The following is a 15,681-nucleotide window of genomic DNA, read 5'->3' as shown; positions in this document are numbered from 1 at the left end:
AGAGAACGAGAGGCATCTTCATTCTGCTGGTTCACTCTCCAAATGCCCACAGTAGGCAAGGCAAGGCCAGACCAAAGCCAAGAACTTGGGTGTAAGTCCAGTTCTCTCACGTGGATGGCAGAGGCGCACCTACCTGAGCTTCTCTTAGAATGTACGTTAGCAGGAAGCTGGAAGGGACAGCATACCTGGAGCCAGGTGTAGGAATGTGGGTGTCATAGGCAGCAGATTAACTGCTCTGCCAAAACACTGCCTCCTGTGATTTGTCTTTTGATTTTCTCTATTGATTTACACGAGCCTCATTGAGGTTTATCTTCTGACTGTTGCTCTGCTGCCCTTCAGAGCCGGACATAATGACCAAGATGTCTGATTTTACTCTGCCTCTCCCATCACCACACCCACGAACTTCTGTTGGTTCCTTCTGGCTTCAAGACCAACTAAACCCATCTCACTAAGATCACCAGTGATCTCTCACTAAATTAAGTGGGTATTTTTGAGCATTTGGCATAGCTGCTACTACGGTCTTGAAATATTTTTTCAATTTGCATTCAGCCTCTTGATTAAGCCATGATTAACAAATTGCAACCTTGCCATCTCAAAGGTAGTGATAATCTGTACAATTCTCAAATCTGACTTGGTATGCAGCTCTGTAAATCTGGTTCTCTTCCGTTATTTATCACCTTCCCTTCAGTTGCACAGACCAATGATGCTCAGCCTCTTACCTCTGCCTCCCTCATCACATCATCTCCCTACCCAATCCATCATAAAAAAGTTCTGTGCAAATACTTCTCCTGTTGGTCTTCCAATCTTCATTCCACTGTCACCCACCCATGTCAGCTCTGTTGCCATTTCTCTCTGTTATACTCAATATTCTCAGAGGAAAGGGTACAAAACACCAGGCAATATTTTTAACAAATAATTTTGCTAATATTTTTACAATTCTTCTTTCTTGAGACACAGAAATAGGAGAAGGGAACGGAAAATGAGCTACTACTTATTGTACAGTCTCCCAATGCCCACAGCAGCCAGCAAGCGGAGGTCTAGACCTGACAACTCAATTCATGTCTCTACACATATGCAAATAACCCAGTTACTGCAAGTGTCAACTTCTGCTTCCCTGAGTCTACATTACAGGAAGTGGGAGTCAGGAGGCATACGCATGTCCTCCAATGTGAGACATGGATAGCCGAATATCTGAATTGCTGACCAATAGCCAACCCCCAGGGAGTGTCTGACAGTGTTGGGTAAGCCAGCTGTGCCCTGCCTTGTGCTGTGTTTCCCCATGACTCACCTTGTTCTCCATTACTACACGTACTCTGGACATCAGGGCTGCGATTAGGTCAAAGCAACAGCTATAGATCAAGTTCCCATGTCTTGTTTGTGTCACAACAGCTGCAGTTCTGTAAGCTTCACCAGAACATGAGTCATGTCTTTTCCTAGAAACCATTTTCATTTCATTGCTAAGCGATATACTTGGCAAATTTTTGATGCTCAGTAAATACTAGTCAAATTAAGAGGTTTCTATGAGTAAGCTAATGAATTGCTAAAGTCTCATTGTTTTAATTAAAGGCACTTGTTTTTGTTTTGTATTTCAAAGTGAAATTCTATGCCTGTTTCCAAAGTCTAAAAATTGTTGTTAATATATAATATTGTTTGTATAGTTTTCGTGTAAATACTTAGTGTATATTTACCTGTTATTTGGTGGTAAATTAAAACAAATTTCTACTTTATTAAGTTGCCTTAAATGTTGTAATAAAGTATCAGAATACTATTCTCATCAACTGAGATTATGGATGGATACTAGTTATGATGAGATGTTGATTTCTACTTGACTTTGAACATAGTAGAACAAATCAAATAATAGTGTAAGGCATTTGCCTACATGGAGCTTGAGATACATTTTCAACTTGTCAAATGAATTACCTTGCTGAAATTTGTGTGCATGGCACATTTAAGCTTTTAGGAAAAGTATTCAAGTGAAAAGATGTAGAAAGGAAATGAAAGCTGCTGCATAACAGGAAGTCTGAGAAGGCTTAATACTTTTAGTTAGTAATAATTGTAGACGTCACCCATCTCCTGTGTATTCCTTAAAAATGAAACTTGAAACAACTCACAAGGTCAAACCTATATCTCAAAAATACCAGTTGAAGTTTCATTTTTTAAAATACATGTGTATGAATGGTCAGCTTATCATTTGAGGTAATTTTTTTGAGATAAAAATTATCCTGTATGTTTACAGTATGAATTATTTTTAAAAGATTTTTTATATTTTATTGAAAACATTATTACTAAAGAATATATAGAGGAGTTTGTGCACTTGTCTGTTTTGGTCTTCTTGTCAGTCTTGTTTTACTGTCTGTTCTTGCAAGGTCCCAGATAGTCAATGTTTTTACCTCCTGCTGACACTTGTTCTGTGACTTCCTATCTACCCCATCGCTCTACCTGAGTCCTGCAAATCCTCTTGGCCTTGTATCTCAGTCGAGCATAATTCTCGTTCCCCATTGTACACACACCTTCCGACCAAAACACTTGTTCACACACTGTCTCTGCCATGTGAATCACTGATGCTTGTCTTCGCCATCCTGCAGCAAGGTTGATGCAGCATCAACTTGGGATCTTTATAGATAACTTCTGCACACAGCTGATAACCATCAGCCACTTAGCTTCAAAAGATATATCACATCTGATTATTTCTCAATGCTCCTATCAAGAATCTGTTCTAAAGTCCTGAAGTATTGGCAGACTCTTAAGCGGGCTCCCTGTTTTTCCTTCAGCACCCTGTACAGTGAGTCTTCAACCCAAATCAGGGGCGGAGGGGGGGGATTATTTAATATGAGATGATACTCTACTGTAATGAAGTTCTTCCATAGTATTCCTTCTCTTTCAGAAAAAAATCCCAGTGCTCACTTAAGCTGCAAATACAGTAAAATCAAGATGCCACAGAAAAGATGAACATGGCAGCTGTGCAAAGGATGCCATATAAGCTTATTAAGTATTTTGTGCAGCCCCCAATGGCTGTTCAATTCATTGCTGCTCAGAAAGTGATTGGAGTGAAAGCAAACATGTGGCCTGTATTATCAAAGCCTTCAACTTTCTACCATAGAAAGAAGTGAATTCCAGGAGCCAGCATTATGGTACTGCTGTGAAACTGATATCCCACATCAGAATGTTGTTTGTATACTGACTCTTCCATATCAGCTTCAGGTTCTTACTAATGTGCATGGGAAGTCAACTGAAGATCGCCCAGGGAATAGGCCTCCTCTCACTCATGCAAAGACAAGGGTGGAGTTCCTGGTTTCTGGCTTCTTCCATTTGAGAAATAAAGCAGCAGATGGAAGTGTCTCTTTTCTCTGACACTCTTCCTTTAGAAAGATAGACAGACAGATACACAAACAGATTACACACTCCTTATGGTACCACCTAAGCCCTAAACCATCTACTCTCTCCTTTCTTATGCTGTGTGTGTTTGTAGGACTCACTCTATTGCCCCTGTACTGTTCTGGATAGCCTCTAAGATTCTAAATGTGTCAGTGTGTCAGTTCTTTAAGTCACCTTTGAAGTCACTGAAGCCTTTTTCAAATCATATATCAATCATCTGCTCTCCTGCTCGCTGAATGTTTCTGCCTCTCCTTAGTCTACATTATTTTCACCAAGGTGCTTTAGATTGACAGTGTTACCTGTTTTGTGTGCAAACCATCTACTCTCCAACTAAAATGGGTGCTAAATGGTGGCAATGACTTTGTCTTATTTCTTAAGAGGTGCAACTAAAGTTGTCCCATTGTAGGCATGTCATCCATTTCAGTGGAGTGAAGCCTTGTTTTTCTTGTTTGAGAGACAGGGAGAGATGAAGAAACAGATCTTTGGCCTGCTGGTTCAAATAGCCAAAACAAGCATGGCTGGGCCAGGCCAAAGCAGGAGCCAAGAACTTTATCCATGTGTCCCATGGGGCTTTAAGGGCTGGGACCATCTTCAGTGACCGTCCCAGACTTATTATCAGTGTGCTAAATTGGAAGCAGAGCAGCCAAGATTTGAACTGGTACATTGCTGGCACCAACTTTCATATCTGTCAAACTGTCCCCAAACAAGAGTCTCTTGCGTGCTGATCTTGTATATTTTAGCAATGTATTACATCAGACTATTTTAGGATTTTTTTCGTATGGTGGAGTCCCTCAGGTTTTGGTCTTTATTGATGGTTAGTAATAACATATCAAAATATTTTCATCCATAGTTTACTATTGAGTATTCATTAAGTTTTATATTTTTATTGTGGTTCTGGACAATATTATTTGGTATTTGCAAGCTTCTTGCTTGTGGCCTTTATTTCTGTATCGTGCCTAACAAATTCAGCCTTGTGTGAGTGATCTTTATCTTCTTTAATGAAATTCAGTCAGTTGCAAACTTTGATCCCTCTTGGCCAGTCATTGCAGTTCACCCCTTTTTGAGACCTATCCTTTCCTAGTGGTGATTAAGTTAGCCTCACACTCTGAGTTGGCTATAAATTGAAGGTTCTCATAACCGCTTTATTGAGTTAAACTTGCTAGAGTGGCTCACAGAGCCCAAGAAAAGCGATTTGTTTACTATTATTGATTCATAACAAAGGTATTTTAAAATATTCCTGCCACCCAGGAACTCTGATTAAAAATGGGATCAAATAGTAGAACAAATGATTATCCTAGTATGTTTCTTCCTCATGAATTTACAAAGAGTTGAGGACTTTTACACCAGAAAATGACTATACATACATACACAATTCGAGTATTAATATATATGTATATATACACAAACATATGCACCCACATATGTAAAGTCATAAGGCATAGTGCAAAGAAACATCACAGGGTCTTGATGTTTTCAGGTATTAAGTAGTAGTTCTTTACTATGTAATCAAGGTACTTTATAGAGATGTTTAGTGTAATAAATGGTTTGCTACTAATTTGTTTTACAAAATGTTTAGTTACTCTTTTGAAAAGTACAGAGAGAGCGCGCTCTTTTATGCATTTATTCACTTACCAGATGGCTTTAGTAACCAGGAATAGGTGATAGGCAAGGCAGGAACCAGAAGCATGGCATTCCCACTAAGATTCCCATGGGGGTAGCAGGGATCTACACATTTGGGCCATCTTATGCTCATTTCCCTAAAGCACAAGCAGGGAGCTGGATCGGAAATGGAGCAGCTAGGACTCAAACCAGTTTGCTAATGTAGAACACCATGATGGCATGCAGCAGCCTAACTTGGTGTTCCACAACTTTTAGCCTGTTACTAAAAGTAAAGTACAAAAGTTTGTGTCCATTTTACATTTTAGAAATGAATTTTATTGATGCCACAAGAATTCATTGTCTCTTATATTTAATATTCTTGTGTGCTTTGCAAAGTGCGTGATTAGTGGAATGTGTGCATTCCTTTGTGTAGGGAAACATGAATTTTTTTTATATTGTTAGATTTTATTGTTGGAAAATGCTGATCTCTGGCAGCCACTGAAATAAATGCTAACAGCCTTGTACGTTCACTCAGCTGGGCTTCTGTGCCTGAATGATGGCAGCATTAGCATTCAGTTTTACTAAGAAAACGAATTAGCTAAAAGTTATCCTGCTCAGAGGAATAGGCTGTATAAACTTTATTGGACATTTATCTTACATTTATATGTTTTATTGATGCCAGTGGAAGAGCTGTCCAGACATCAGACTGACTAGAGCTGTGGTGTGTGTGTATGTGTGTACGGAATGCTCACCAGAGTCCCTTTTTCTTGGTTTCCAAGCCATTCCATATCCAGACAGTATACAGATGGCTATTGAATCCATTTTGCTTGATATAAGGTCTTTCTGTAATCGGGGGATACTCCATAATGCTTGTTTGTAAAAACTGCTGACATATTCCTAACACAGCAAGGAAAATTATGCTGAGAGGTAACATTTTCCTCTACTTTAACTACTGCTCCTATGAAACAATAAGAGTAGAAATAGTAGGTTTGATTAAAAATAAAATCACCTCTCCAGTGATCCCGGGACATTCCTCAGATCCTGTAATGTGTGTGTCTACTTGGCTTATGCATGTGCTCCACTCTTATTTTTCTATACTATTTTGAGGATTTTCTTTTCCTCTTTATTATTTAGCTTGAGTAACTAAATAGCAGTCAAAACAGGAAGAAGATCTTTGCATGATCTTATGATATATTCCCTTGAGAAGAATATGCCACATGTTCACTTCACAGCTAGGAGACCAAGATTCATGGCATTTTATAACCTGTCCACCAAAGAGCCAGAAACCACTGATGGCTTTTGAGATCCAACACGTGTTTTCAAAACTTCATGCTTGTTTTACCAATGGATTGTACAAGAGGATGTGACTACTCAGTTTGCTTTGACATTGATAAATGATCCAATTTATTCTTTTCCGTCCTTAAAACTTAACCAAAGAAAAGCTCAAAGCCCCTAATCCTGGCATATAATAATTTTATGGACACTTCACCAATGATAACGTACAGTTTGCATCTTTCTTTTGTTATTGCCTACAGGTTATTTATGTATCACTTCCCGGCAGTGGTCTAAAGAATAGCCATATGGTTTTGAAAGACAGTCTCTGTCCTTCAGCACTATGCATCCTCTTGTACATGTGTATTTATATGTTTAAAAATCTATGTGTAATAATTCACTTTTTTTTTACAAACTTTTACTTTTATACTACAGAAGCAGCTTTATATGCTTTTCAAATAATCCAATAATCTGATGAGCTAGTTTTTACCTTTTTAAGTTCATAGACTTTATATTTTAAATGTTCATGTATTTAAGAGGCAGGAAGGCATGTGTGCATGTTCACACATATACATACACACACATGCGCGTGATCTTCTGCCCACTGTTTTCACTCTTGAAATGCTCCAGCAAGCAAGGCTGGATCTGAGTGAAGCCATGAAGTGGAACCCAGTCCTCATGTCTGCATGGACTACAGGCACTTGACTGCTTGATCTACCTGCTGCTTCCTAGATTTCTCACTGTTAGCCAGCTGGATGGGAAGCAGAGCAGGGACTTGAACCCAGGCACTGGGATGTGGAATGTGGGCACCCCTAACACTTGTAACTGCTGTGCCAAATATCTGTCCTTGGATAAGATTTTTCAGCTGTTTTAGGTTTATAAAACTGAATAAAATGTAGTTTCCATATTTTTCCTTACTTTCCATCCCCCAAAACAATTTCTGATCTCTTTAAGATAACTTACTTTTGATGTGATCAGTGATTCAGTTAAAGTCCATATTTTGTTGTCATTCTTGGTATTATATATTCTGTGGGGTTTGGCAAATGTATAATAAAATATATCTGTTATTAGCATATGATATGGAGTAGTTAGACTGCCCTTGAATCCCTTGTGCCCTGCTTTTCCTCTTATTTTTGTACTAGAGAAAATTATAGTCAGGAGACAAAATGATTGTGAAAGGGTCACAAAACTAAACACTTCAGCGTCTATTTTACCTACCTGGAATCTGTGCTCCTGTCACATAGGTTGGTCTCTTGATTCGTTCATCATTGAATTATTTAGAAAAGCCTAGGACTCTTGTTATCCTTAATAACAATATGAAAATACATGAATAGACCCTCTGCTTCAGGCGCTGGTTTGCCACTGGAAGTCCTAGACCAGTGCTCGTGCCAGTGTGGGGACTGTGATTGCTTGGGTAAGAGGGATTCAGGGATGCTTGGGGTGGGGATACAACAGAGGGAGTACTTTACAGGTGTAGAATGACTTTGGGGGGATGCCACTGACTAGGTCAGCACAGTCATAGGTGAACAAGGATGCTGAGACTGAGGGGATAGGAGGGGAGAAACTGGAGGTCATATCTGGGCCAGACCAATGAACCTGCCCAAGTGGGATACCTGGCCTGGGCTAGGCAGCATTACCTGCCTACCACCAGCACACATAAAAGCTGTGTCTGGAGGGGGTGTCTGACAAAGCTAGGACACAGTGCTCACCAGTGAGTGTCAGGGCAGAAGATGGACCATGCAAATCTGAGTCATGACAATTGGCACACAAGAAAACTAGGACTGGAGGCAGATTCTGTAGGAGATTTGTGCTCTCAGCCCTATAGGACTGTAGTACCTCCTGGTATGGACAAGAGCTACAGAGGTGATATGCCAAGCAAGGAAAGATCACAAAACTGATATGCATGGAAACTGCAGTTGGGAGCAGGCTGGGCTGGCCCAAGATGCAGTACCTGCAGGTTTACCCAATAACTGGGTGTGAGGGCAGGCTGGGCTGCAGCAACCTCCAGCGCATACAATGACTTAGGACTAGGGTTGGACTTTACTGGGCAGGAGTCTAGCTCCTGTTGGAATATATAAGAGATATCCCTAAGTGTGGGAGCGGGCCTGCTGGGAAAACTTGGGGCAGTCTCCTACTAGGCTCACAGTTCCCTCTAGTGAGCATGAGAGCCAGACTGGGGGTGAGTTTGACCAGGCAAGGCTATACCACTCACTGGCATATGTGTGGGCTAGGGGCAAAGGGGAGGTGACAAGTTGGGCAGGGCCTGGCCAAGCCTAGCCTTAGCATTCACTGGCACACATGGGAGCCAGGAAAGGGCGTGGGCCATGCTGGGCTAGACTATCATACCTACCAGTTAACATGAGAGCAAGGAATGAGGACAGGGCTGGGCAAGGCTATGCTGCAGCATCACAGGCAAGAACTGGGAATGGGGCAGATTGAGCCAGACGAGACTGCAATATCTGACTGCAAATGCCAAGACTGGGAGTGGGCCATGTGAGATCCGTAACTGGTAGCTGGTCTAATAGGGGAACTTGTTAAAAAAAAAATGAAAGCACATGTGTTAGATATTTTACTTATGATTTATTGAGACAGAATTGTGTGAAATATTGTAGGGCATTTTAGAATTTTAATTTTTGCATATGTGGTAAGACATAAACTAAAGAGGAGATACTGAGTGGAACAATATTTGTTACTCAATAACGAAATTGATTGCATGTCCATTGGTTATCACTAATTGTACATGGGAGAGGCTGCAAGTTAGATTCTGTCCATCAGAACAATAGAGCATGAAGGATGTATTTTTTTTTTAACAAATGAATGAACAAAACTGCTATGCAGAAATGGGTCAGAGTTGTATAGAATATTGCACATGAGATTAATGGTACACTTTTTAGTTTAAGATAAAGGTCTGCATTAAAATCATTTTAAAGATAAATGTGAAGAAGATGGTGTTGCCTGAACTTACACAGAGTGAATAAGGAAAGCAGATAAGATCATTACTTTTTCATGGAGGACATTGGCTCCTGGACACCATTGAGTGCCCTGGTGACCTTCAGAGGCAGCACAGATCTTTATTCTGCCCATGCCAGTAAAGGAAAAACTCAGAAAGGGTCTTCCAAAAGCTTCCTACCCTGGCCATGGCTTTGTGTTACTCTGCAGCCAGTTCTGGTTCAGAAGCAATCAGTAGGTAAAGGATGTATTGTTTTGGAGTCTGTTTGATTTGTAAGATACTATTTCATGAAAATTCTTTTTTTTTTGGTTTCTACCTATGTATTGATTATATTCTTGTGAGTAGAATGCTAATATTTTACTTTACAAATGCAACAAAGAAAATGGTCTCACTTTACATCATGGATTAGCAGTTTTTGCCCAATATAATAGAAACAATGAAACAAGTAGCTGTTTGAGATTCAACGTATTGTAATTTTGTTTCCTACTATGTAAAGTGGACAATTAGGATGATAGAAGAGAGAGAATAAGTTAGAAGATGAAGATGTTTCCTGAGGATGATGATGTTCACCTGATCCTTTTGGTTTTGGTGAAACTATTATTGCTTTGTTGTTGTGGTGGTTGTGGTGGTGGTGGTGGTGGTGGTTGTGTTCTGCGCCGCCTCCTTCTGGATGTCTTTGATGGACTCATCCTCAGGTTCTGGTCTTCTAGTTTTTGTCTTCTCTGTGTAATCTCCTCTGTCCTGCTTACTTAGATAAAAACAGGACCCTTTTCCTCCATGATTACCAGCAGCTGTTAGTTACTCATTGGGGCCGGGAGGTGAACATCCCCTCATGAACTGTTGCTGAATTATGCATTTTCTCTGTTTTTCAAGGGTCGTAAGAGTGAGGCTGAAAAGTTCTTCTTGAAGGCCATTGAGCTGGATCCCTCCAAAGGAAACTGTTACATGCATTATGGTGAGTGGCTCACAGTGTTCCCCACATTTACTGCTAATGTTGATAGGAGATGTGGATTTGGTTGCTAAAGATCATTTTGAGAGGAAATTTATGCTGCTGTTGCAGATTTAGCCTCATGCTGCATTCTTGCCTCCTATTCAAAATATTGTTATTATGAAGGCTATGTAGGTAATTTTGCTTTAGTGCATTTCATAGGATTCCCATCAGGAAGTCAGTTTCATCACTGCCCCTTTCAAGTTTCATGTAGAGTTTATATGAAACTTGTTTAGGAAACCATCTAACTTCTTGATTGGTTCATCAAGAAAGATATTAGCTTTTTTTTTTTTTTGCTGTAAATTGGAATGCATTGCTCATTAGGCATGCCATTTTGAAGTTTTAAAGCTCACATTTGAGCCTCAAAACCTTGCTTTATAGAAGATGTGATGTTCACCAGCCTGTAAGTGCTTGTATGCAGCCAAAGATAAGCTGGAAAGGATATAAAGAATGTCAGTCTAATTTCATTTAGCCCTTCCCTTCATCAGTCCAAAAAGAGCTTAAGAACAGCTCTGTTGCCCTCCGCTCTATCGTTAGTAGTGAGTCATATGTTCAGTGAGGCAAAGTATATAGTGAGCTTACTGTTTGGGTAAGATGTGCGTATTTCTGCCAGATTTGCCACTGGAATGGTTTTGAAGGAGCCAAAATAATTAATTTTGCTGACCCATTGGTGGGAAAAGGTTGGTATGTTGATGTGCTAGTTATTATCAAACAGTAGACTTAAAAGTAAATGGAAAATAAACTTTAAGTGAATATGCTTATTTACTTTTTAATTTCTTTAGTTTTCAGCTAGTAAATTTAAATGTGAAAGACTGTAAATGTAGAAGAATTACACGAATGAAATGATGGAAACAGACAGCCACAAGTGATCTTTAAATGTGAACTATTATGTTTACATGTTTATATGCGTGGAATTGTGGTGCTGTATCTATCTGGCATTTTATAATGCAGGATGAAATCTAACTTAGTCCACATTGCACCAGAATTCATGTTTGCATTCTAAAGCACAGTTTTATTGCTAAGCAGTCACTTAATCTGTACATTGAAAAATTTTATTTTTATAGATTTTACTAAGTAAAGTAATAAGACTTAGCATTTTCTCAAATCTACTCTTTTGAGTACTCTTAGGGTGCATGGAGTTTGTTCCTTGAGTGTTTTCCTTCTAGAGGTTCTATCACTGCATTTTCTTGGTGCCTTCCTTTTTCCTCATTAATCTTATTTTTTGCATTTTCTGAACTTCTTAACCATTATTTTATTCCATTTCTTTAAAGCTCTTCATTACTGTAGAAGAATTGCAAATGAAAAAATACCACTATTGCATTCATTTCAAAAACTTGTTTCTTACTATTCCAGTATTCTTAACCCTAGTTGCTTTTCAAAATTAGTAGTTTTCTATTGCATCATATTTCGGATTTCTTTCCCTCAGCATTGGTAGTAGGGGTGTTTCTGCAATGAGAATTTCTTGAACTTAATTCAAATTGTTTACTTTGTACATTATTTGGAAAAGAGTGTTGACACATGCCTTTTAAGTCTGTGTGTGAAGAAAAGTTCTTTGTATTCTCTGTATTGTTTCAAATTGGCAAATAGACATTGTTAAAAAAAAACATTTATTTTTCAGTGGACAGGGGAAATAGCTGCATAATTCAGAACAACTTTATTGAAATTTAGACATGAATAGACTTTTTTGTTTGTTTGTTTTGGTGGCAGAAATGCAAAGAACTCCAAACACAGTATGAAAAACAACTCAGTGGTTTTCAGACAATAGGAAAGCCAGATTACTTCATGATGCAAGCCCAGTTGTGGTTTGTGCCCCAGGGTGTGCTGGACGTTTTGTCTTGCATGATGTGGTCTTATGCTAGTGAGACCTAGTGCGAGGCCCCTGAAGAAGGCTGTGGCCTTGGAGGAGAATAACAAAATAATTCTTACAAGTAGGTTGTTACTGCCCACTGTTTGGCCTCTTTGTCTTCCTCTGTTGTGATGGGATCTGTCACCCTGTGGCAGAGCCCCCAAGGGAGCTCTTAGGAGACTGGCACTATGTCATTCAGATATTTTGCTTTGCTACCCAGCCTAATACTCACTCTTGTAGTAACAGGAGAAAAGGACCAACACAAACTCAAAAGTAATTTTTTTTTAAGAATTTATATATAATCTCTTGTTGTACTAGCAAATGGAAAAAAAAAAGTCCAACAAAATAGAGGACTGACTTGTCCATGTTAGTTATAGATAACTAAATTTTGGATGCCTTGATTATCGTGAATTCTTTTTATTCAAATTTTGTACATAAATATCTTTTTCTCACAGAAAAGTAGGTTTTGTAATCGGGGCATATTGAAGAGAATGAGAAAGTGGGCAAAAATGAGGCCATGCAGGAAGCAGACATGAAGCCTGTAGAACTTGTGGACTCAGCTAAGGGATTTGAATTTTCTTTGGTGTCAAGGAATGGACTAGATAAAGAGAAGAAATTAGAAAAAAAAAGTCAATGTAAAACAAGGAAAACGCTTTAGTGGACAGTTGCTGGGTGTTCGGTCAATGTAAAGCATGAGACAATGATACCCTAGAGTTAGGAGTGGCTGAGGTGTGGAAGTATTTATATCAAAATTGTATTTATCTCCTTTAGAAGATTCGAATGTCATTATGAATAGGAAAGACCTGTTTTCCATTTCTGTACTATCAGTATCAAGCAGTCATCACAGCAATGTGCAGAGTTTATTGAGTTCCATTAGGAATATTCTCCATTATAAAACTGGATCTGTTACAAAATTCACTGAAAGGGTATTCTATTTGTGTTTTAATTATTTCTTGTCAAAGGAAATATGTGCTATGTGTGATTCTCATATCAGTTATATGCTAACTTACTGGTTAATATATTCATAGAGTATTTATAGCTGCATGTTGAATGCATAGCAACATTTCTGCTACTTAAAAATGTTTCTGTTAAATCTCTGGTTGAGTCATTTCAAAATGGCTATAATTCCAGAGAGCTTTGTTGTGCATAAAATTAACTCTTTGGGATGGTTGCATGCTTTTAGTCTTCTTGAAAATAATGCAAGTGGCTGGAAAAATACTCTCCAGTTGGAATGAGACAGAGGAAATTATGGTGGTTCATATTGGCTATGATGATGTCTGTGAAATGGTATTTGAAATTGCCATCAGTTTCTTATAAGAAAAAATACTAATACCAATGCTGACCTTGCAAGACGAAATATTAAGTTGCTTTGTAAAGTTGCTTCAGCAAGTCAATTAAGTGTTGCATTTTGTAGTATGTATAATTTGTGAGGTGCAAATTCCTCATCAGAGAAATGAAAAACCTGATGGAGGATTTAAAAATGATTTCCATTATGCACACCTCATGTTGTTTGTAACATAAGCCTCATTTTCACTGTTCTTTTATATAACATACTTTAGCAATGTGTAGGAAACATTTCAAACTATAATATTCAAAATAATACCACATTCATGCATTGTCAAGCTTACGTTGTATTCCCATGTGCATATGAAGCAAAATGTTAAAGTTTTGATAGAATTTATTTAAAAAAAATCTCAAAGGTGAGTACTTGATGGCTTAATGTATAATGTAGACCTATGAATCAGGCGACTCTAATTTTCTAGTCTCCAATAGAAGATTCTACCAAAGAGGAAAGGCAATAATAAGAAGTCTTCCAGAAGATCATTTTGTCAGACAGAGCATATTATAAATCTTTTCTTCAGGCTTCTAGCATTAAATTGAAGGCAGACAAAAGTAATTTAAGTCTATAAATATTTATTATAAGGTGCCTACCATGTGCTGATTCTAACAGGTGATAGTTTATTACTCAAGATAAAAGCATAAAAAATGAAAAGGGAACAGATTTTGAAAATGTTATTGAGAAGAAGTTCAAGATTTTAGATAGATCTTCGATGGTTTCTTTATTCAGTCACAGTGTTAATTTGAAATTCCCCAGTGTTTCCTGTAGTCCCACTTTGTTTCTTAATGATCCTTTTTTTGGGCATGATGTTACTCGTTTCCAAACATTCAGCTGTAGGATGGTAAGTGCTGAAGCTCTGCCTCCAGCCTCTTAGTGTTTATCAAGCACCATTTCTAGATGTAGGGATACAGTAGGGAAGTGACAAGCTCCAGAGATAGCTTTGAGGGAGGCATACATTTTAAAAATCAGGATTGCATGCTACTACCAGTTTTTGAAAGGAAACATAATATTGTCGGACTTATGTAGAGAAAGTGGATTAGGGTACAGGAAAATTATGCCCGATGAACTCCTGCTCAACCTGTATTTGAGTGGGCAGTGAAAGCTCAACAAATGAAAGTATGGAAATGTTCTCCATGGGGAACAGTAAAGCAGAGAAATTACTTCAGGCACAGGATGTGTCAGGGAAGTTATTTAAGTACAAGACTAAAAATGATATCTAAGAGCAGAGAGGAGAAACACCGTAGCTGAGGGAAAGGAGGACGACCCGAACCATCAGCTGCCAGGATGGGAGAGCGCTGCTCACGGAAGGCTTTTCAGGCTGTGGGGCTTATGAGGACATTAGAAAATCCGAACATTGAGAATCGAAAAAAAAGGCTGCCATTGATGAGGATTGCGTATGGCACATGGGATTAGTTATCCTGTCATTCTTCCTCTTGACACAGAAGTGTAGAGATTGTAACAACTGTGACTGTAGGAACGGTATTACTGTTATTTGGTACTACTGTCAATTTTGGAGTCCCTTACATGTTGCCTAGTACTCTATTTTCTTTTTCCTGATCTTTTTTTTTTATCACTATATACCTCCTGTGAGTTAGGATTGAAATCTAATTACATGACAGAGAAAATAGAAGCTTTGAATTTTAAGTGATTTCCTGAAACAGACATTTTCAATGTAATACCTGAAGAAAGAACATGAAATGTGTAGAGCGGTGAACTTTTATCTCCAGATGTTCAAGTGTTAATGTTATGCTGTTTTTCTCTAAGATGGTTTGCATACTACTTAAGTTTTATTTTAAAATGTAGGCCCAAAAGGAAATTGTTAAAATACTAAATTTGATCTTTTATCAGCAAACACAGAGATCAGAAGCTTGAAAGAGCCGATAGCTGAATTTGAAACAGCCATATGGTTATTATTTTATTATTCAAAATTAAACTAGTTAGAAGATAGTAATAGCATTAGCTTGGCTCTGTGGTATAATTTCATTTTTATGTTTTTAGAAAAAGAGTATTTTAAAATTAACTGATGAACTAACATATGGTATTGCCTTGATTAAACATGAAAATATATGTTGTGTGGATCTTTACAAAATCACAGTTCTGTTAATTGCTGATGACGAAACCCCTTTTATTTCTTCAGTTATCAGTGTTTGTGTCTTTTTGTTTGCTCAAATAAAAGCATAGTTTCTCAGTGTTGCGAATGATTTGAATTCTCATCTAAGCAATTTTATTTTAAAATGCCCTTTTAATATACGCCCAATAAGTTTGATATAATTTAATATTTATTCCTTCGTTATTTACAAGTTATTTTTAAA

General features: G+C 38.2%; 1 protein-coding gene across 1 annotated transcript in view; it reads left to right on the top strand.

Moving 5' to 3' along the window:
* TMTC2 (transmembrane O-mannosyltransferase targeting cadherins 2) overlaps positions 1–15,681 on the top strand; it is a 360,995-nt gene that overhangs the window by 276,332 nt on the left and 68,982 nt on the right. The window contains exon 9 of the mRNA XM_040981140.1: positions 10,070–10,151. Within this exon, the coding sequence (XP_040837074.1) occupies positions 10,070–10,151 (82 nt within the window). The remainder of the gene's footprint in view (positions 1–10,069; positions 10,152–15,681) is intronic.

Source organism: Ochotona curzoniae, unplaced genomic scaffold (assembly GCF_017591425.1).
Source record: "Ochotona curzoniae isolate NIBS_2020 unplaced genomic scaffold, NIBS_Ocur_1.0 contig_1014, whole genome shotgun sequence".
Classification (NCBI taxonomy): Eukaryota; Metazoa; Chordata; class Mammalia; order Lagomorpha; family Ochotonidae; genus Ochotona; species Ochotona curzoniae.
This window is presented reverse-complemented; position numbering and strand designations above follow the sequence as displayed.